This window comes from Pinus tabuliformis, chromosome 7 (genome assembly GCF_031772625.1).
Source record: "Pinus tabuliformis cultivar Carrire ecotype Pingquan chromosome 7, CPIR1, whole genome shotgun sequence".
NCBI classification, from domain to species: Eukaryota; Viridiplantae; Streptophyta; class Pinopsida; order Pinales; family Pinaceae; genus Pinus; species Pinus tabuliformis.
The window spans coordinates 247,236,863-247,261,277 of NC_142293.1; the positions used below are offsets into that span (position 1 = coordinate 247,236,863).

General features: G+C 40.8%; 1 protein-coding gene across 2 annotated transcripts in view; it reads right to left on the bottom strand.

Moving 5' to 3' along the window:
- Positions 1–24,415, bottom strand: part of SS4 (starch synthase 4) — a 436,038-nt gene that overhangs the window by 145,901 nt on the left and 265,722 nt on the right. For both annotated transcript variants that reach the window (XR_016266556.1, XM_089458023.1), the window contains exon 12: positions 2,061–2,186. Coding sequence is in view for 1 of the 2 variants with exons in the window: in XM_089458023.1 (XP_089314149.1) it covers positions 2,061–2,186 (126 nt within the window). In the remaining variant the exon portion in view is untranslated. The remainder of the gene's footprint in view (positions 1–2,060; positions 2,187–24,415) is intronic.

Sequence of the window (24,415 nt, forward strand, 5' to 3'; positions counted from 1 at the left end):
TCCCTAGCTAAGAGGGAACTTTGGAAAATTATCATTGTGGTCAGTATTTTCATTATCAAAAACAAAGGAGAAATAAATTGATTTCTTGCTATCCAAGTTAGCCCAGCCTGTCAGGTCGGCCCCACCTATTGAAGAGGTTTACCCTTGGTCAAAACCCCTCCCATTGATTTACAATATATTGGAGATTCAACTTTCTCATTTGTGCATCACATCACTCACAATTTGGACCTGTTCTACAAGGATTCTGTTCACAAGTGCGAAGGAGGAAGATGATTGTTTTGACCAAGCAAAGTTGACTTTATGTTCCCTGCATTGACCAACATTGACTTGCATTCTTCTGTTGTGGTTTGACCGAATCTCTATCTGTGGTTGAAGGCCAAATATTCCTTGAATCATTGACCAGTTGTTTACCAAATCTATGAAGATGTTTCTAGGCGTTGACTATGATTTGACCGCAGGTCAAACTCAGAGAGTTGACCAAATTTGTCTGAGGAATTACAAGACCGCATTTCGGCCCTTCAACTAGCTACTGCAGGCCGAAATTTGGCCCCTTGACCAGTCTTGACTAGTGAGCTAAAAGTTGACTCTCTCTCTCCTTTGACTCTATTTGATTTGGCATTTAATATGGTCAATGTTTAACCTTTTGACTAGAATTCTCTGATGTACAAATTGAATGAATTAAACAATTTCTCATAAGGAAAGATTATCGGGTTTTCCCCCTTGTGGGGTTGTCCTAAGAAATTTTGGTGTCTCTTGTTTCATTGTTTTACTATGATCTTTACTGCTATACTGAAGTTAATGGTTGAAATTTTCGAAGTGTAACTTGCAGATTATTTGAATGCTCTAAGAAGTTAAAATGTATCATTGGAAGTAGTTATCGGAAAGAAAAACGCTCTAGTCTTGTCTGCAACTAGAAACAAGAATACCTATTAGGTGACTTATACAGAGAAGCCTACCTTGCGTTGAAAATCTACTAAAGAGCAGGAGATGGAGTGTTGTGGTGACAGTGGACCTCCACCTCATTTTTATCCCTTGGTCTAGATCTTGTCTTGTGAAGCATCTCACAAGACCTGCTAGATTTTGAGGCAACAATCCCTACATACATGTGACAATGGACCTCCACCTCATTTTTATACCTTGGTCTAGTTGTTGTCTTGTGAGGCATCTCACAAGGCCTGCTAGATTTTGAGGCAACAGTCCCTACATACACTCTTCGTGAACATTTATGAATATTACTTTGCATAAAAAATAAGTTTAACAATTTTTTACGTACACCTTTCTTTCTTGCTTTGAATTTAATTTTGCAATCATGAGATGCATGGCTCAAACATAGCTTCCAATTATTGGGTTTCAATGTTCACTCCATGGTTTGGGAAGCTCACACCATTTGTGGTTGTAACGTTGAATTGGTTTTTCCTGCTTACCCTCCTACAAAACAATCATGTATATCGGTCTGTGTAAAACTAATTTTAACAAAATTTTATGTACCCCTTTCATGATTTCTTTGATTTGGATTCTGATTTTGAGCTAGTGAGACTCGGAGCCCTCATGTATCTCTTCAATTATTAGATACCAACATTTTCTTTGTGGCCTAGAAGCCTTGCATTTGTCACGTCTATAACAATGAATAGCCCCATAACATGAGGCATATTCCATATCAGTAATTCTTTAAAAAGGAACAATCATAAAAGCATGTTCATTCACCTTTCTGCAACATCATGAAAGGGCGGGCTACCATATTCACCTTTGTTGTGGCATCAATCATAAACCATTGTATCCCTCCCTTTGTATAATTGACATGTTAACAATGTTTATTTCCATGGTTTTTTTGTGACCAATAAAACAAAAATACTAATTTAAATGACGGAACATATAACTGAATTTACTAAAAGCATTCTTGTTACCTAGCTGATTGAATTAAAATGAAAAGAAAATGACAATAAATATACATAGACAAATAATCTTTAAAGTAACCAATGAAAGACCAAAATATTGTCAAAATTTCTTTGACAGTATATTAAACTCACATGCAAAAACAATCTGAAGTTGACCATATATACCTGAATATGTGGAATTGGACTGTAGCCCAAAAGAACAAATTGCCCTCCACATTCTAGGGTTCGATATATAGCATGTCGAATAAGGTGAACACCTTTCTGGGGAACAATACGAGTAATACAACCAACCTGCCAACAAGTAGCATAAAATTCTGAGATTGTCTAATAGTCAATATTCAAGGGGCATCTATAACCAAATATATGAGCAATGGGCTCAACATAAACTAGACATGAATCAAACTCTCCATATTTATTGTGTAGACTTGAAGGCTAGTACAGGACAGTTTGAAAATACAGTCTTAAGGAAAGAGAATCTGTCCAATTCTGATTTCAATGGTATTAAGACTCAAGTTGCCTTAAAGAGGAACTTAACTGAATTTTGTGAAAATAAAAATATCAACTTATTTCTCTGTAAGAAAATAACATTAAAAATCACCGATACTAAGAAAGGAATAAAGACAGCTGCAGTAAGCTATCAATTGCATCTACTAGAACATCAAAATCTTCTAAAACCTGAGCTACCAAATAATTTTTGTGTGCTCTACTTAGCTTATAAACTGAGCTGTCATTTGTATATCTTCCACTTTGCTTTACTTTATTTTTTTTGAGTCCTCCCCACATTCCCATAGTCCATTCCACATGAACCACTGACTGTATTTTATAGTCCCATTGACCCTTTCATTGGTCAATTGTGGACGTTAATAATATCTTATCTTTACTACGAAATCCTTTTCAGTACTTAAAGTTTTACTCGATTGTACAAATAGGACACATTCTTTTCTGGATTGTCCTTTTCGGGGGTATTTTTTTACTGCCTTCTACGATGAGTAAAGGATATAACAGTACAGAACATTCACATATATAATTAAAAATCACATAATCAATATGAAAGCTTCAATCATTTATATTAGTCATCACATTCAAGCCAACTGGAAGACAAGGAGCTAGACAGTCATTGTACACAAACTCAATTTTTCTTACATAATATAAAAGCAAACTACTCTTAACACAGATTCTAACTTCTTGTCCTAACCAATCAACGACAGTGAGTATTTTTTAAATTGTATGGTTGCACTACTAAAAGTTACATCGTACATAATCAGTATTATCTATGGGTTGGTTGAGTTTCTTTCATTGATACACATTAGTTGGGTCTACCACATTTGAATCACCTCTTGAATCAGACTCGACTGAGTCATGACATCCAATAAATCATTATGATTTGCAACACTATTTTTCCTTGTGAATAATTGAGAAAACAAAAATTCATTGAACATCTTCATGGAGTATAGCACGCCTAACATACATGTCCTTTAATTAAATATAACTAATGTAATGATGCATCTAATATGGCACAATTAATAAAGTGTTATTAAATATAGTAATTAGGTAATGTGGGCAGTACAACTACCTCGCGTATGATATAAAAGAGGATTTACTAATATGAAATTACTTCATTGTAATAATGTTTATGTTATGTAAATCCATTGTTAGCATCATTTTGTCTTCCATATTACTTGTCTTTTGTATGTGCTCCAAAATGCAACATGACATCAGAGCCGAGACATCCCAAGTAATAGTTGGAGTCCAAGTTGGTTGTGATTGATGTAATAGTTGGAGATTCAGTTGGTGGTGATTAATGTTCAGTTCATGATTGTGAATCTGGATTCAAAATTTGTGAGTCTGGCATCTAAGTCACTGGGTTCGGCGAATTTTAAGGTAGAAATTCAAAATTCGCCGAACCTAAAACCAAATCGATATGTTTGTTTAAATTTGTCACACATAACGGCAAAATTCAAGATGAACAAAAACGAAAACCTAAAAATATTTTATAAAGTTGATTTTTATTCGATTGAATTCAGCTAGGGTTTCAGTTTTTTCAAACCTAACAAGGACTAAAACCTAAGCTCTAAACACCGCTTACATCCCACTTCTATCTCCATCAATTCTTGAAGCCTCTGCTGATGTTGTGACTATTCTCGTAACTCTATAAAGTTAAACTCTGTAAGCTGAGAAACTCAGATTCGAGCGAATGGCCATATGGTTTTTCACAATGGTGAGTTGAGATCTTCACAGTGGGCACGCATAACATGTGAAGCCACCAACGCAAATACCGCGCGAAACTTAATCAATTGAAGTAGAAGCGCTATATATATTATATATATACACGAGCGAAAATCCAAAAACGCTTGATCATGAGCAAGTTCAAAATAAAAAGTTTAGCACCTTATGAGATAATGTTGAGTGAAACAGGAGCAACTTCCATCGAAGTAAATGCTCTAGTGTGGCTCATAAGATATCTAAAAAGAATTGAGCAAATGGGAGTAGGTAGATGGCCTAATGTTATCTTCACTGAAGGCATGAGTGAAAGAAAGAAAACATGGATGAAACAAAACTACGCATGGATGCAAAAATGGAATATCTACCTCAATCTCTATCCCACAAATAGTAAGGAGCTAAATAATTTTGTTATGGAGAAATTTTGTAAACGGGTATGCGGAAAAGAGTTGGATAGGAAGAAGAAGTACTACATTGAGGAATTCAACCCTACGTGTGATCTACAACAAAAAGTGTTCATTGGAGCTAGCATTTCATGGAGGAAAAAGGTTCTTATTTCTCAATTAAGAACCAACTCACATCAACTTCAGTGTGAAACAGGGCGGTGGAAAAGGCCTAAAGAAGCTTGGGAAGAACGAGCGTGTACATTTTACACATCTAGGGCAGTGGAATCGAAAAAACATTTCATTTTGGAATGTGATGCATTCAAAGATATCAAAGAAAGTTATGGGAATATGTTAGCATCGGTTTCTTGGCATTGTCTTTTCAGCGAGGGGATTGCTAGAAGGTTGGGCTAGCTCATCAAATTGTGGCATGCTTAAATTTCTTTCCCCTTCCAATGTTGTTATTGGCAATATGCTTGTGTATATACTATCAATTTGAATAAGAAAAGGATTGAATTGCAAAAGGCGAAAAGCAGGGAACTAATGGTCCCATAGACTATTTTTAATCTCGTGGACGTTAAAATATCATTTCATTTCATTTACATAACGTAAGGTTTTTTATAATCATCACTTAAATTTATATAACTTATTTATTCATCGTGATATAATTATATATAATAATATGAAATTTAACATATTTATAAAATAAAGGTTAATGATTTGATTTTTAGATTTATAAAGTTATATAATATATAGTCAATATTAAAATTATTTAATATTTTTATTATTTTCTGAAAACTATACTATATAACCAAAATATAATTTAAAATATCATTCATATATATATAGATATATAGATATATAGATATATATATACATATAATTTGTTTAACTTCATGTTAAATTTTATCATCCAATTTTTAATGTCCAATTTTTTTCGAATTTCAAGATCATTGAATTCCAACACAAACTCGAACTAGGTGACTTAGTTTGATATTATCATGACAACAGAAACTATGTAAATTGGTAATTCTCTTTATTCTTTAGATTTAAATTGGTAATTCTCTTTATTCTCTAGATTATTTTTTTGATTAAAGCCTTCTAGTTTTGGCCAACAAAGGTTATAAACTAATTAAAAGGGAGAAAAGGTTGTAGTAGTTTTACAATCAGCCCAATGAATCAATAGATGACATTGTGGGCACTATTACCCAACAAAAGTGGGTGACCTGTGACCTCCTAGATATCTCTTCATCGGGTAGCTAGTAGCCCTTAACAGCCTCTGATGTGGCCTATATATTGTGTCATTTGATCTCTGCTCCTTGCATCAGTCATATGTCCCCTCGCCCATCTGTTGAGAGCATATGTTCGAAGGTGGGCAATCCAACCCAAAAGGTATGTTTTTCATTGTGCAATCAGGTGCTTATGCTTGTTTGTTTTGGACATCTTGGGCATGGATTATTGGGTAACTTGGAAGAAAGAAGGGCTTTCACTGTGGTTTTGTTCCCTTACCTTAAATAGGGGGTTAATCCTCAATCCTAGTCTCGTGGGATCTCCCCTATTGGATTTTAGGCTTTATAAATGACACTACCTGGGAAACCTCAATTTTGATAGCATGGTCCCATTTTCCCATTCCACATTTTTCGCTCCCTTCCGCACATTACAAGCCCTATTTCATCATTTTCCTTCTCTGGGTCCACATGACCACTGGGTCCACAAGGCACTAGCACATGTGAAAATTTCTAAACTGAAATTCTCCTGCAGCAACTAATTTATTTCACCTACTTATTATTCACAATAAGTTATTTATGAAATCCCTTCAGTAAATATTAAGATAAATTCTACTGCAGTTATCACACAATTACCCAAAGAAAAATACATGCACAAGAACCAATCATATCAACACAGTTGTTTTTGGACAATTGTCCCCGGAAAAAACCAATGTGGGAAAGCCGATGCAGCAGATGAGGGCTTTATTAATCTTTAGTAGCAATTTCTTTTACAAGGAATGATTTTACAGAGAAACTAAAAGAAAACACCTGAGACTTTCCCTTTGAGACTTTCTGACACTTTGGAGACCCTGCTCCCACTCCTACGTCACCTCTGCGTCACTCTGCGTGGCTCCAAGTGGCTTTGCGTCCCTCTACGTCAGCCTGCGTGAGGTTTGCATCTCTCCTCTCGATTGCGTCTCTCTCTTCGTTGTCTCCCACTGTCCCTACATCACCTCCTCCTCAGTCACTACCTGTTGTTGATGCCCTCCTCTTCCTCCACCCTGCAACTCTCCCTCTGAAATCAATCTCCTTTACTTGAGAATCGATTTTCCTAGAGATACTGAGTATATGTCAGTGTATCTCCAAATGATCCTCAAGTCTTCTCTTACACTTTTCCTGTTGATGAATCAACAGACGAGATTAAGTCTCTAATCAACAGCTAAGATTAAAACAGACTTGATCCTCATCTCTTAGAAGCTTCTCACCCTTATCTTTATTAATACCCATTAATATTTTTATTTTCCTAAGTTTAGACTTAGGAACCCATTAAAGATATTAATAACTCCTCATCTGGGTGGAATTTCTCAAAATGATTTATGGGTCTTCGAGATCTCATGTGCCTTAGCCTCTCCTCCAAATTTCAAGGCTAGAACACATCCGATGCTACCAAAAATCAACACTCCCTCTTAGCGAGGAATGTGCCCTAGCAATGCTTCACTATAGAAACATCACACTGATCTTCCGCATCAGTACCTGTGTTGATGCTTGGCCTGCTGCTTCACATCCCCTGCACTATTGCTTCCTGTACTGCTGCCCATGACACTTCCACTGCAACTGTACTGCAGCTCCCTCTCAACATGATGCATCATGCTGCCCATAGCACTGCCACTGCTAACCACTGCACTGCAACTCCTGACACTTATCCATTTCTGCTACTGAAATGGATTATTTACCATCCCCATCTTCTCCCTAAAATAAACAAACTTTGTTCTTCCTAGAGCCTTGGTGAGGATGTCCGCCACCTATTCTCCTGTAGGAGTGTACCTCAACTGTACTACTCCTCGTTGGACACAGTCTCTGACAAAGTGACACCTGATATCAATGTGCTTCGACCGATCATGAAACACTGGATTCTCAGAGAGCTTGATGCAACTCTGATTATCACACATGATCCTGGTCACTTCCATCCTTCTCTTGAATAGATTCACAAGCAATTTCCTAAGCCATATGGCTTCGCACGAAGTTGTGCTAGCTGCCATATATTCTACTTTAGTTGAGCTCAGAGCCACGTATTTTTGTTTCCTACTAGACAAGGAGGTCATTCTTGATCCAATGTTGAAACAGTACCCAGTTGTGCTTTTCCGATCTACTGAACTTTCAGCCCAATCTACGTCAGTGAACCCACTCAGCGTGATGTAATTGCCTCTGGTGTACAATAGTGCATGCTCGACTGTTCCTTGTATATACCTAAGAACATGTTTGGTTGTTGCCTAGTGCGCCCTCTTAGGTTCCACCATGAACTGACAGAGGGTGTTGACAGCGTAACAAATGTCTGTCCTGGTATTGACCAGATACATCAGGTACCCTATAAGTTGTCTATACAAGGTGGGATCAACGTCTTTATCTTCTGATGCATCAATCTTCTTCCAATTGGTGATCATTGGAGTAACCATAGGTTTACAGTCCTGCATCCTGAATCTCTTCAAGATTTCTGTAGCATATCTCCCTTGTCCAAGGAAGATCTCACCCTTCTGCTGCCAAACTTCCAACCCCAGGAATCTATCCCAAATCCTTCATGTCGAATTTTGTGGCTAGGTTCTTCTTGCAGTCTTTGATGAGCCTGGATGATCCTGTCAGGAAGAGATCATCCACATATAACACTAGGATTAGAGGCTCATTCTCTACGACAAGATAGTAGAGATTAGGGTTTGCGTCACTCTTGACGAACCCCATCTTCTGCAAGTAGCCATCAATTCGACCGTACCATGCTCTAGGTGCCTGTTTAAGCCCATACAAGGCTTTATTTAATCTGCATACATGAGATTTCTTCTCATGTGTCTCAAAACCTTCTGACTATTCAATGTATACTTCTTTTATTACCCCGTTCAAGAATTCCATCTTGACATCCATCTAATGAACCTCCCACCCCATATGTGCTGCAAGAGATATCACAGTTCTAATAGAAGTATACCTAGCTACTGGGGTGAAGGTTTCTTCGTAGTCTATCCCTTCCTTCTGAGCATACCCCTTAGCCACAACCCTGGCTTTGTATTTCTCCACACTGTCGTCTACAGCATATTTGACCTTGTAGATCCATCTCAAACCTACCATTGATCTGTCCTCAGGCCTAGGTACCATTTCCCAAACATCATTGACCATTATAGAGTTGTATTCCTCCACCATAGCATCTACCCATACTTGATGCTAAACAGCCTCCTGAAAACTAGAAGGTTCCCCAACTTGAGCTACTAATGCCTAGCATCTGTCTGGTTGTCTTCACTCCCTTTTATTATTCTTGGGTGCACCAATGAAGTCCTCTGCATCCCGTAGAATCTGTAGGAGTTCTCGGCTCGTTCTCCCACTAGTAGTAGGCACATCTATCAGCGCTTCCTCTTCCTGAGATTCCTCCTGTTCTGAAGCTTTGTCTTCAGGAGAATTTCCGGTACTAGTTTCTGCTGGTCAAAGTGGTTTGACCAATAGCTCGTCTTTCGACTGCTCCTTGGAAGGCATTTCTCGGGATTTCCTGAAAGCACTGTCCTCCATGAACTTTACATCCTGTCGAACTACTACCTTCCTACTCCCTAGAAGATAGACTCTATATGCATTAGCATTCTCGTTATATCCCACAAGATATCTTTTCTCAATTGTTTGATCTAATTTCTTTCTATTTTCTTTGGGTATACGGCAATAGGCTAAACTCCCAAATATCCTGAAATGACTAACTTCAGGTGTCTTCCCTGTGAAGACCTTCTTCAGAGTGATTTTGCCCAATGCCCTGTGTGGAGTCCTTTTCTGGACATAAACTGTCATGCTGCATGCTTCTGCCCACAGAAATTTAGACATATCCTGATCATAAAGCATTGCCCTAATTGCTTCCACAATAATCCTATTTTTCCTTTCTACTCCGGATTGTAGGGAGTTGTCCACTCTCTTCTGATGCCTTCCTTAACGCAAAAATCAGTGAAGTCCTTGTCAACATACACTCCACCATTGTCTGAGCGCAACACTTTTATCTTCTTTCCTGTCAAATTCTCCACTAGAGCCTTGAACTCTTTGAATCGACCAAACACCTCATCCTTGGTTTTCATAAAGTAGATCCAAGTCTTTTTGGAACGGTCATCGATGAAGGTGACGAAGTATTCGACACAACTAAGAGCTTTTGTGCACATCGGTCCGCAAATATCTGAGTGTATCAATCCTAGCACACTCTTAGCCCTATTATTACTTCTGGAAAACATTGCTTTGGCATACTTGCCTAGAGCGCACCCTCTGCATACATCATCTCGTTCGGTACTTAGTTCTGGAACTCCTGATATTGTTTTCATGAAAATTCTCAGAGCCCCATGGTGTAAGTGTCCCATCCCCCTGTGCCATAGTTCATTCAAATCTTTGTCTCCATTACTACCTATCAGTGCCATTGGTGATTCTAGATCCAACTTGTATAACCTGTTACTTTTGATTCCAATTTGGGTCTTCTTTTTCCAACTCAGGTATTTGACATATACTTTCTCCTTAATGAAGAAAACGTCATAGCCCTTGTTTTGAAGTTGAGATACGAAGAGTAAGTTCATCCCCAATTCTGGCACATGTAGCACATTGGTTGCTCGAAGCTGCTCTCCTGCTTCGGTTTGAAAGACCACAGTACCTCTTCCTACTGGAGTACACTTTGCCTTATTTCCCATGGTGATCTGAAAATTCATTCTTTCTTCTTGATAATCTGAAAAACATTCTCAGATTCCTGTCATATGCCAGGAAGCTCCATTGTCTATATACCAAACCTCAGAGGAGGTAGAGCTTGCTAAGCAAGCGACTTCTTCTTCCAATCTGGAAGCTAACATAGAATAATCGTAATTCATGTCCCTTGTGCATTTTTCTGGAAATCTGCGTGAGCACCCTTGAGTGGATGCCTCTGCATCATGCTCTTGACCCGTAGTTGATTTCCCTATCCTGTTGTCGGATCTCTCCTTTGATACCATGTGAAAATTTCTAAACTGAAATTCTACTGTGGCAACTAATTTATTTCACCTACTTATTATTCACAATAAGTTATTTACAGAATCCCTTCAGTAAATATTGAAATAAATTCTACTGTAGCTATCACACAATTACCCAGAGAAAAATACATGCACAGGAACCAATCACATCAACACAATGGTTTTTGGACAATTGTCCCCGGAAAAACCCAATGTGGGAAAACCGGTGCAACAGATGAGAGCTTTATTAATCTTCAATGGCAATTGCTTTTACAAAGAATGATTTTACAGAGAAACTAAAAGAAAACACCTGAGACTTTCCCTTTGAGACTTTTTGACACTTTGTAGGCCCTGCTCCCACTATTGCATCACCTCTGCATGGCTCTGTGTGGCTCTAAGTGGCTCTACGTCAGCCTGCGTGAGGGTTGTGTCTCTCTCTTCGCTGTCTCCCACTGTCCCTGCATCACCTCCTCCTTAGTCACTGCCTGCTGTTGATTCCCTCCTCTTCCTCCACCGTGCAACTCTCTAAATGATCCTCAAGTCTTCTCATATACTTTTCATGTTGATGAATCAACGACCAAGATTAGAAGATTTTCACCCTTATCTCTATTAATACCCATTAATATTTTTATTTTCCTAACTAAGATTAAAACAAACTTGATCCTCGTCTCTTAGAAGATTTTCGCCCTTATCTCTATTAATACCCATTAATATTTTTATTTTCCTAAGTTTAGACTTAGGAACCCATTAAAAATATTAATTATTTTAATAGCTCCACATCCGGGTGGAATTTCTCAAAACGATTTATGGGTCTTGGAGATCTCACGTGCCTTAGCCTCTCCTCCAAATTTCAAGGCTAGAGCACATCCGATGCTACCAAAAATCAACAGCACACCCCCCTCCCATTGTCCACATATCAAGGTCAGGCCTAGAAATGTTGCCCCAAAGGTTAACATTGTTAAAAAAAAGTTAAAAGCATAGCATGGCTACAAGCGAGAAACAAAAGAAAAGAATAATATAAAATGAAAAAGATGGTCGGGACATTTAATTAGCACGTGGACAAAAGCTAAACATGAGCTCTACCCTTATCTTGGTCATCATCCTGATTCCTAGGGCCCATGAGTTCCCTCACATCATTAAGGAACCCATGCACGTCCCAACCTCTGGTGGAAATGAACCGCCCCACCTTAAGTGGGTAATAGTTGTTTCACATCATATACAACATGCTCTCATTTCCTGGAGCCCCGAGTAGTGATACAAAAAATCAAGAAAAGGCAAAAGGAAAATGAAGGGGAGTAGAAAAACAAAGGTCGGGGTCCACAATTGCTCCCTCCTACATCTATATACCCAATATGTGGACATCCCTCATTATTGCTATCTTTGTACAGTTCGAGATTTATGGAGCCCTCTCACACATTTTTGCACAAAGAAGTCTCAATGTTGCCTTCCAACGGCCCTACATTGTTAAGTTATGGTATGTTCTATGCTTAGAGCAGTTTAATTATCTTTCTTATTATTATCCAAAGATTAGCAATCACATGTACATTAAGTAAAGTGCAGATAGAACATTTAAACGATCAACAGAAAACAAGCCAAGACAAGAGACACAAGATGTGCTGGCTAGCCAGGGACAAACCCCAATATGGGGAAACCCTTTGATCAAATCTTCTTTTATCTTCAATAATTCAGCAGAGAGAAATAGTACAAAGATTTGATTTATATCAGCAACAACAAACCCTAGATCAGCCCTAAACTAGGGCAGCAAACCTTAGATCGAACTCGTCAAGTCTCCACCGGTGAGTCATTCACCGTGCACCAATCCAAGACTTCGCCACACATCAGTCCAAGACTTCGCCATGCACCAGTCCAAGACTTCGAACGACCTGTTTCGGCTCGGGTGAGAGAGAGAGCCTTTCTGCGTAGGAGAGAGAAGAGACTCTTTTTCTGCGTAGGAGAGAGAGATATATGATGAGAAGTGAGTGACCAAATGAGGAGGAGTCATCCTGTATTTATATCCAAACGTTGAAGGTGAATAGATGTGTCTGTTGGGCGTCTGAGCCTACATAAGTTGTTGGCCGACTTTGATAATTTGTCAATAATCAAAATAAATTCATATCTCCATAAATACTTATCGAAATCGGATGATCTTTAGATCAATCCTACACCTCTCGACGAGAGGAATCTAGGAAAAATATTATCAGCCATGAATACGGTGACCCACATGGAGTTTGGCCTTAGTTGCCAATTTTAACACTCCCTCTCAACTAGGGAGAACTCCATCTGCAATTCGTCTGACCGTCGCTACTATTCATCCATCAAATGCACTGCTCTATACAGTTTGACCCCTGCTCTGCTTTGCTTTTTTTTGTTCTGTTCTGCGCTGCTCAAACTATGAAGAAGAAGAAGTGATCGAGGATGTCTCATACCATCCTCCACTGACCCGAAGTCAGTCTGGAGTGTGTACCACTGTCACTAGTCCCAGACCAGTCCTCTACTGACCTGAAGTCAGTTTCAGAAGGTGTACCACTCTCACTAGTCCCAGACCCGTATCATTGATCCCAGATCAATGGACGTCATCCTAGCATAGGGAGTACGGTAGATACAACGATGCGTCCATCGATAGAAATATTATGGTCCCTATCCTCATTTCCCTGCTCATTGATCAAATGAGAGGTAATTCCCATGAGTCCCAGACTGCATGGGTAGGATGCCTCGACAGGAGAACTAATCATCCTGTCCACAGGAGAACGAATCATCCTGTCTAGTGGATGCCACGGAGAACTAATCATCTTGGCCTACAGGAGAACAAATCATCCTGTTCCACAATCGCCATCGAGAACGAATCATCCTAGCCCACAGGAGAACTAATCATCCTGTTCCACAGTCGCCACGGGGTGTCAAGGTTGAACCTTTTACTCTGTACAAAGTGCACCAACAGGGGATGGTGAGTTACCCTATGGTCATATGTTGCTCCAAGAAGTACCCCGCACCCCCCTAGAGCTCCTAGAGCTCAGTACATCATACTTGACCCTCAAAAGAGGGTCTCTGAACGACTCCAAGTCGTTCTCGGAAAGTCAGAAATTTGACCTTTCCTAGGGGCTTTGTCAAAATGTCGGCGACCTGTTCATCTGTACCGATATGTTGGAGCCTTATAGCTCCTCACTGCACCATGTCACGAATATAGTGGTACCTGATATCGATATGCTTGGAGCGATCATGGAATACGAGATTCTCTAATAAACGAATCCCGCTCTGGTTGTCACATAGGATCATGGTGGTATCCAATGTAAATCCAAACAGCTCACTGAAGAGCTTTCGTAACCAGACTGCCTCACAGGAGGCCATGCTAGCAGCAATGTACTCTGCCTCGGCGGTGCTCAAAGCCACAGACTTCTGCTTCCTGCTCATCCAGGATATCGAAGCAGATCCCAAGGAGAAACAGCACCCGGAAGTGCTCTTACAGTCCACCACATTACCTGCCCAATCAGCATCAGTGTATCCAAGTAGTCTCACATTTCCGGTAGTGTATCTTAACCCATAAGTAATTGTGCCATGAAGATATCTCAGCAGATTCTTGGCACCAATCCAATATATGTGGTGAGGTTCAACCATGTGTTGACTCAACGTGTTGACTACAAAGCATATATCTGGACGGGAGTTCACTAGAAACATCAATGCTCTGACAAGTTGATGATACTCGGTGGTATTTCGTAAAACAGGTCCAGCAGCACTACCGCTTAACTTCTTGAAGTCAAGCTCCATCGGGGTGGTTACGGGCTTGCAGTCCACCATGCCGAATCTCTCCAATATCTTCACCACATATTTTCCTTGAGATAGGAAAATCTCCCCTGGTTTCTGCCAGACTTCCAGTCCTAGGAAATAGTGCATAAGTCCTAGGTCTTTCATCTCGAACTCAGAAGCCAGCTCCCTCTTACATTCGTGAATGAGAGGGTCTGCACCTATTAGAAAGAGGTCGTCAACATATAGCACCAGTATGAGAGGCTTGTCATCTATAACCTTAAAGTAAAGGTTGGGGTCGGCTTCACTCCTAGTGAATCCCAGCTTCATCAAGTAGCTATCGATCCTCTCATACCATGCTCGGGGTGCTTGCTTTAGCCCATAGACGGCCTTCTTCAACCTGCACACATGAGATTCTCGACCATGAATCTCAAATGCTTCAGGTTGCTCCACATAGACCTCTTCTTTGATCGAACCATGTAAGAACGCAGTCTTGATATCCATTTGATGTAGGTTCCATCCTTGCGAAGAAGCAAGGGCTATGATCGAACGGATGGTGGTATATCGGGCAACAGGTGCAAATATCTCGTCATAGTCTATACCTTCCTTCTGACAGAAGCCACGAGCGACAAAACGAGCCTTATACTTTTCTGCACTTCCATCAACTCCATGCTTTATCTTGTAAAGCCACTTTGAAGTGACCACTTCCTTGTCCTGGGGTCTGGGGACTACATCCCAGACATTGTTCTTCATAATAGACTAATATTCTTCGGTCATAGCATCCTTCCATACTTGATGCTTGAGGGCATCTGTGAATGATGAAGGCTCATTTTGGATGATCGTGCTCATGATGGTCAGGTATCCCTAATACCTGTTCGGTTTCTTAATTTCAAGGAAGGTTCCTCAGGGTGTTGTGTGTCCTTCAGCATCATCAAGTGTCCCCCTAAGCCATGAAGGCCTCTTCCTTGAAGAGGAGGGCTCAGGCGGAGGAGGATCAATAGGATCCAGGGGTTCTTCCACATCGGGCATTGTCTCCTCTTCTTTTTCTTTCGGTTCCCTGGTGTCAGCTTCTTGAGTGTTCCTCAAAGTAGGAAGATTGTCCACCTTGCTAAGGGCCATATCTTCGTCAAAGGTGACATCATGACTAATCTTGACTTCCCTTTGACTAGCTACATAGATTCTATAGCCCTTAGTATTTTCACTATAACCCACAAAGATTCCTTTCTTTCCAAATGCACCCAATTTATTCCTTTTCTCTTTCGGCACATGAAAATACACCGTGCTTCCAAAAATTCTAAAATGAGATATGTCAAGTTTCTTACCGGTGAACATTTCTTCAAGAGTTTTGGAACCCAATGGTTGATGAGGGCATTAGTTTTGTACATATACAACAGTGTTCCCAGCTTCGGCCCGTAGAAACTTCAAAAGTCTTTGATCATGGAGCATAGCACAGATAGCTTCCACAATCGTACGGTTCTTCCTTTCCGCCAAACCATTCTGCTCAGGAGTATAGGGTGTAGTGGTCTCATTGGATTCACATTCAGTCCCATTATCATTCCTTAGGATCTTGATCTTCTTTTCGGTTTGATTCTCGATCAAGGCTTTGAAGTGTCGAAACCAAGAGAACACTTCATCCTTCTTTTTCAAGAAATATATCCAAGTCTTGCGAGAATAATCATCTGTAAAAGTGAGGTAATATAAATATCCTCCCAAAGAGTTCACAGGCATCATACCAGATATGTCTGAGTGAACCAACTGCAATATATCGGAGGTCTTGCTTTGGCTTGAGGGGAATGGTCCCCTTTTGAGCTTCCCTTCGGCACATCCTGGACATACACCTTCTTGCTCTAATCTAAACTCGGGCATCCCAGTTACCATTTTTCTTACATCAGGTAGAGCTTTATAATGAAGGTGAGCAAACCTCTGATGCCATAATTCGGACTAAAGAGATGTGTCACAAGTCATGACACCCAACGAACTTCCTCCGACCTGATATAATGAATCAACTCGAAACCCAAGAGTAAAAGCATCTTTAAAGTTCTTTTTCCATACACGTACCTTGCCAATGCTGAAAGCCACCTTGTAGCCTTTGTCTTCCATTGCCGAAATGGACACCAGGCTCTTTTTGAGATCAGGTACGTATAATACATCTTGTAAGTGGACGGTATTACCCTGATTTAGTTGAAGAGTGACATTTCCTACACTTTTCACAGAATATTTTGAATTGTCTCCAAGAACAATTTCCAGGTTGGTTTCTTTCTCTACCAGATTATAGAGAGCTTATGTGTAACTAGTGAAGTGCCTTGAGGCACCACTATCAATAAGCCAATTTCCCAGCGAGTCTGGGGGAGCAGTAGTAGATAGAGCAGCTGGTAGATAATATTCATCTTGCTTATTGTCAACAGTGTTAAATTCATACCTGGAATTTCTTGCCTTCTTGAATGGTTGTCCTCTTCCTTGATTTCCGGCACTTCTTTTACCTCTGCCATTTGACTTGCCATTCCTTTGATTGCTTTGAAAGGGATTTTGATCATCATCCCATGTGAGTCCCTTTTATCAGGGCACTCCCTTGCATAGTGACCCATTTTATTACAATTGTAACATCGTCCTTTTCTTCCACCCTTTGGTCCAGCCTTTCCTTTGAATTTAGCCTCAGAATTGTTTCTTCTTTTAGTATGAGAAGAAAAGGCAGAGGGATGACCTTTAAGTATGGGTATTTCTTGCTCTTCCATCTTTGTTTCTTCTTGAATGCATCTGGCCATTAATTCCTCAAATCCAGAAATTACGTTATTGTTGAGAAGAGTAGTCCTGAATATATACCATTCAGATGGTAGTCCTCCAAGAGTGGTGAGTGTCATTTCCCTGTCAGGAATTACTTTCCCAAATAGAAAGGAGATCGTTCTTGATCTCGATGATTCTTAAGAAGTATGCTTTGCATACTCTCATCTTCGCCTTCTTAATTTCCTTCAGCTTATTTATAAGAAACAAGACTTGATTTGCATCATTAACTTTAAATAAACTTACCAGTCTATCGTAGATTTCCTTGGAGGTGTTCAGCTCAGAAACATAGGCCACCAAGCGTTTGTCAATAGAGTCCCGGATGATCTTCTTTGCTTTGACTTCTCCCTTGGTCCATTTGTTCCTAGCAGCAGCGGATGCATTTGATGGAGGCTCAACAATTCCGCCTTTCACATGGTCCAACACTTCCTGTTCTTCTAATGTTAGATGAGAGACATCTTCCATCCGTGATAGTCAGACTTCTCATGGAGTTTGTCTTCAGCAGGGAAGTGTGTTGAGGACCCTATGATTTCTTTCAGATAGTCTTGCCAACCTTCTCTTCGGTGATTGCTCTTGCTCTTGCTTGGCCTTTGTCTTCACCTCAGCTCTGATACCATGTTATGTTATGGTATGTTCTATGCTTAGAGCAGTTTACTTATCTTTCTTATTATTATCCACAGATTAGCAATCACATGTACATTAAGTAAAGTGCAGATAGAACATTTAAACGATCAACAGAAAACAAGCCAAGACAAGAGACACAAGATGTGGCGGCTAGCCAGGGACAAACCCCAATATGGGGAAACCCTTTGATCAAATCTTCTTTTATCTTCAATAATTCAGCAAAGAGAAATAGTACAAAGATCTGATTTATATCAGCAACAGCAAACCCTAGATCAGCCCTAAACTAGGGCAGCAAACCCTAGATCGAACTCGTCAAGTCTCCACCGGTGAGTCGTTCACCGTGCACCAGTCCAAGACTTCGTCGTGCACCAGTCCAAGACTTTGTCGCGCACCAGTCCAAGACTTCGCCGTGCACCAGTCCAAGACTTCGTCGTGCATCAGTCCAAGACTTCGTTGTGCACCAGTCCAAGACTTCGAACGACCTATTTCGGCTCGGGTGAGAGAGAGAGCCTTTCTGCGCAGGAGAGAGAAGAGATATGATGAGAAGTGAGTGTCCAAATGAGGAGGAGTCATCCTGTATTTATATCGAAACATTGAAGGTGAATAGATGTGTCTATTGGGCGTCTCAGCCTACATAAGTTGTTGGCCGACTTTGATAATTTGTCAATAATCAAAATAAATTCATATCTCCATAAATACTTATCGGAATCGGATGATCTTTAGATCAATCCTACACCTTTCGACGAGAGGAATCTAGGAAAAATATTATCAGCCATGAATAAGGTGACCCACATGGAGTTAGGCCCTAGTTGCCAATTTTAACATACATCAACATGACATCACCCTTTCGTCTTGCAATTGGATGGCTAATTCATATTTTTGTAAACCTACTTGGTCGGTCTGTGACCAAGGGATGTATCTTGCCCAATTTTATAATGTTGAGGGGCTTCTAGGCTAAAATTACACTTGATATATCATGTATAAATAGATGAGAGCTCATTTGAGCTAGCTACTCATAATCATCACTTGGGAATTTCAGCATCTTAGGCTAATTCACACTTGTTCTTGGATTAGCTATTGGAGTATCTTGGATGCATTTTGATAATTAGAGTTGATATTTTATCTTCTTTTGGAGTTATCACTTGGATTATGGATGGATATATTGTGCTGATTTCTGTAGCATCAGATGTGCTCTAGCCTCGAGATTTTGCAGAGAGGCTAAGACACATGCATTCTCCAATACCCAGAAATTGTTTGAGAAAATTCCACCTAGAGATGGTTTAATTAAATTAATTAATCATTTTTAATGTATTCCTAAGTCTAAACTTAGCTAATGTGATTAATTAAAGGCTATTAATTAAATCTAGTGCGAATCTAGGAAAAATATTATCAGCCATGAATAAGGTGACCCACATGGAGTTAGGCCCTAGTTGCCAATTTTAACATACATCAACATGACATCACCCTTTCGTCTTGCAATTGGATGGCTAATTCATATTTTTGTAAACCTACTTGGTCGGTTTGTGACCAAGGGATGTATCTTGCCCAATTTTATAATGTTGAGGGGCTTCTAGGCTAAAATTACACTTGATATATCATGTATAAATAGATGAGAGCTCATTTGAGCTAGCTACTCATAATCATCACTTGGGAATTTCAGCATCTTAGGCTAATTCACACTTGTTCTTGGATTAGCTATTGGAGTATCTTGGATGCATTTTGATAATTGGAGTTGATATTTTATCTTCTTTTGGAGTTATCTCTTGGATTATAGATGGATATATTGTGTTGATTTCTGTAGCATCGGATGTGCTCTAGCCTCGAGATTTTGCAGAGAGGCTAAGACACATGCATTCTCCAATACCCATAAATCGTTTGAGAAAATTCCACCTAGAGATGGTTTAATTAAATTAATTAATCATTTTTAATGTATTCCTAAGTCTAAACTTAGCAAATGTGATTAATTAAAGGCTATTAATTAAATCTGGTGCGAATCTTCAGATAAAGATGAAGATGAACTCCCAGTTAATCTTAGCCCTTGATTATGTTTTAATCTTGGTCATTGGTGCTCCAACAAGGGATTATAAGAAGGAGCTTGATGGGCACTTGGAAAACACACCGAGATAGTGAGATATAGAGATCGAATTCTCAAGAGTAGCAGCGCTGAGTTGTCGAAGAGAGATCGAGTAATCTTCTTGCAGTGAGGGGCAAGGATAGTATACCGAAGGGGATTTTTCCACTTCCAGTGAGTGCAAGGCAGAGAAGGCATCAAGAGGTCCAGAGAGGCAATGCAATGCCACGCAGAGGCAGCATAGTGCCTCAGCAGGAGTCCACAATTTTGCTGAGGAGCAGTCCCTTGAGCTGTGATGCAATGACTGCGTGAGCCCACATAGAGATTTCACAGTAATAACATAGGGCAGCTCATCCAGAGCCCGGATCAGTGTCGGATCTCGAGTGACATGTGAGATATTTTCTCACTACCTCTTTGCCAATTTATTCTCAGTATCGGATAGCCAGTTTGGGCATCCAATGATTTGTACTCAGAAACTACTTTTTAATAATTAAAACCCTCAACTACTGCACCGGTTTTCCCACATTGGGTTTTCCAAGGACATTTGTCCAAAACCAACAATGTAATTATGTGTGTGTTTATTTCTCTCCTGTGCAGTATTTTGTTTCCGCAATATTTTATGTTGTGAAGGCTACAGTAGATTTTATTTCGATGTTTACTTTGTAACACTATAGATAACTTGATTCAAAAATTAACAAGTAAGAGAAATTTAATCAGTTGCTACAGTAGGGATTCGAGTTTATGAATTTTCACATGGTATCAGAGCATAGATCGTACGCAAAAGAGCTCAGTTGCAAGTGGAAGAGGGAGTTTGAAAACACTGCGTAGGAAGCATTTCGAAACCCAAAGTGGCAACGCAATCCATTATCCAGGAGGGCTAATTTTTGTGGAAAATTACTTCTCTGAGTGAGTCGACAGAGAGTAAATTTTCTGGATCGAAGATTCACAGAGGCAGAGGGAGTAGCGCAACAGTTTCCACGCAGAGCAAATCTTCAGCTGGGACACAGTCATTTTGAAGTAGTTGTTGGCAGAATAGCATCAGAAGGAGAGTGGAGCACATACTGAGGGAATTCTTTTCTTAGGGGACTGCTAGCCAAGAAGTTCGAATTTTCCCAGCAAAGCAGCGGTAGTTGTGTGCAGGATTTCTCACTCTAGAAGGGAGTGCAAATAGCTAGGCAGCAGCTGTGCAGAGGAGAAGAGGAGGTATTCGACTTTTTCAGAGAGATGGCATCAGCTAGGTTGAGAAATCAAGATCGGTTGGACGGAGCCTCCAACTATGTGATCTGGAAGGCTAGAATTTCCTACCTTCTAGATGAGCATGATCTCAAAACTTATCTCGATAGTGTGGTAATTGTACCCGCAGATGCAAATCCGCTCAAGAAGTACAAGGAGATGGCGAGAGCTAAGAGGTTTATTCTAGATGGGGTTTGAGATCATATGGTATCTCACATAGCTGGCAAAGATACTGCCCGGCAGAAGTGGGAGGCACTAGCTACGCTATACGAAGGATATTCCGAGCAGCGGAAGATGTATCTTGAGGAGACGTTGAGATGCAAGAGGATGAAAAAAGGGGAGCATGTAGACCGCTTCCTTACTAGGTTTCAGGATGTCCGGGATCAGCTAGCTTCAGTAGGATCAGCGCCCCAGCTTATAGAGTTTGTACAATAAGCGTTGAACAGCGTTTCTGAAGATTGGCAAGTTTTCGTCCAGAGTATCCTCGGAAAAGAGAAATTGCCAGATTAGGAACACATGTGGGCAGATCTGTAGCAGTAGGAGCGGAGGCATGATTTGGTGAAGGCCACAATCAGTGGCAGTAGCAACAGTGGGACGAAGCAAGTGAAGGAAGAGGAGGACGTGGCCCTTGCATGGGGTAGCACGAGTAGCGTAGAAGAAAGGACATTTCAAAGATCAAGTGCTTCAGGTGTGGTGAGCTTGGCCACTACAACACTCAATGTCCTCTCAGAAAGAAGGACAAAGAGGAGAAGCAGGATCAACAGGCTACATCCGCTGAGATCGACAAGTTGTCCTCCATACTAGAGGAAGAGTTTTCCATGGTTGTCGAGTTACCTCCAAGGGTGAGGTGGGGTGATCAAGAGTTGTAGCCCCAAAGAGCTACAGGATGGGTAGGATTCTTGAGGAGGTCCACCTCATTAATCAATACCTTCCTACGGGAGCCCAAGAGATGTAGTAGCAGGATGGATCAATGGCAGTTGGTGCAGTCAAGTGCCAGAGTGAAAAATGCAATAGCTAGTAGCAAGTCAGAGACTAAGCAGCACAGAAGAGAGTTGGCAGCAGTGCAGTTGGCATAGTGCAGAGTCAACAGCAACATAGAGGCTTCAGTGACAACGCAAAAGCTAGCAGCAGTCGGAAATCGAACAACGGATGGATCATACTGACACAATTGGTTCAGTATTTTGGATGCTTGTAGTTGTTGGAGTTGCAACAGCAGCAGATGGAGAAGGTTGTAGTGTCGGCAACAGTTCAACAGCAACACGGATGCAGCAATCAGAGTTGCGCAGTGGTTGGTCGGTAGCAGCAGCCAAACATGAGTAGTGCAGCAGGAGGTGGTGTAGAGATAGAGTAATGCTTTAGTGGGTTGCATCCAATGTTGCAGGAAAAGCCCGCCCCCCCACCCCGGATCAAAATCCTGAAACACAATCCCTGGGCAATCCATCGGCCAAAACACGTTTTGGAAATTCCGAAACGCGGATCGGCCTAGAAAAAACAATTCCTTCCCTGTCGGAACCGTCCGACTCGATCCGTGTTTCAGAATTTCCAAAACGTGTTTTAGCAGACGGATCGGCCGTACGAAACGCGACAGTTCCGGATCGGATCCGTATGAATCACGACCGCTTTGTTGGGCAGCCAGTCGTTTCCGTCGTGAAAACCACAAATTGACTTTTTTTGTCCATTTTTATTGGTTGGAGTTGTGTCCAACTTGGGTTAGGGTGAGGAGTGAAGGGATTAAAAGGCCCTTTCATCTCTCATTTGCTCACTTCTATTTTATGAGAGCTTGGAGAAGAGACGAGAAGAGAGGAGAGACTTGAGGAGAGCTTGGAGGAGTGAAGAAGGAGGAGCTAGGAGAAGGAGGAGGAGCTTGGAGTAAAGAAGGGCTTCCATCTACAAGAGCTAAAGAGGTAAGTGCAAACCCCAAACTCCCTCATTTTTCTGTCATTTTTTTTGTATTTTTCTCCTCCCTCTCCTACTCTTTCCCATTCTTTCTATTGTTGATTTGGGGTAGCGCATTGGATGTGCTTTAGCCACGAAATTTGGTGGAGAGGTTGGGGCACATGAGATCTCCAATCCCCAGAAAGGGTTTGGGCAGATTCTAAACAGATCAGGAGATATTAAAATAATTAATATTTTTAATGGAGTCCCTAAGTCTAAACATAGGGAAAATAAAATATAATGTGTATTAATATGAATCTCTGTTAGAATGGTCCAAAAGACATGGATCAAGCCAGATCTAATCTTAGCCGTTGATTAGGGACTTAATCTCGGCCGTTGAGATGTCAACAAGAAAAGTATAAGAGGAGGATTGAGGGTCACTTGGAGTAGACACCAGAGTGATCAGTCATTCTATTCTCTAGCGCGGGGTTTGCTAAGAGAGATAGAATCAGCGATCGGGAGAGCAGCTAAGGGGCATTGAGTACAAAGAAACAGAGAAGGCAGAGATTGTGTCTAGAAAGCAACACGGCACCCAAGGAGAGTGACGCAGAGCCAGCAAGGGCTCACGCAGGACCACGCAGAGGCAGCCAAGTGCTGCACAGAGCACTAGAGAGGCCAGCGTGTCTGATGCAGAGGCAGCCAAGTGCTGTGCAGGGCCTCTTGGGGCTGACGCGGGCCAAGAGAGGCTGACGCAAGGCCAGCGTGAGACAGAGAAGGGCTAACGCAGTCCAGATTGGGCAGACGCTGGGCTTGCAGAGAAGTTTTGTGCTGAGGAGCTGCCAGAAGGATTTTCTGGGGTTTCAACCAAGAGATTTCTCTCAAACTATGAGGTATAGCGGCTAAGGAAATTCTCTGTTGGGTAGGCCAGTTTCGGCACCTAGATTGTACTCTGATATTGCTTAATAAGAAAACCCTCAAATAGCTACATCGGTTTTCCCGCATTGGGTTTTTCCGGGGACATTGGTTCAAAAATAATGGTGTCATGTGGTGTGTTTGTTCTTGTTTCTTTTAGTTGCTGATCTGTAATATGTTGAGCATGCACTGGTGTTTATTTTCAGTATTTACTTTGTAAATAACTTGTTAAAAAAATAACAAGTAGGTAGGAATAAATCAGAAAAAGTGTATGAAGAGTTTCTAAACTAAGTAAACTTAGAAACTTCAACATGGTATCAGAGCATGATTGCAGATCACAGGAGGACTAAAAGACATCAGTCGAGCGAAGCAATAGCAGCAGAAAACAACTGGCCCGAGGTGACAAAAGTTGTTTCTAGCAGCGTAGAAGCCAAGAAGTGTGACGCAGAGCCAGCGAGAGCCACGCAGAAGAAGTCGGGAGCTGCACAAAGCCTCAGAGAGGCCA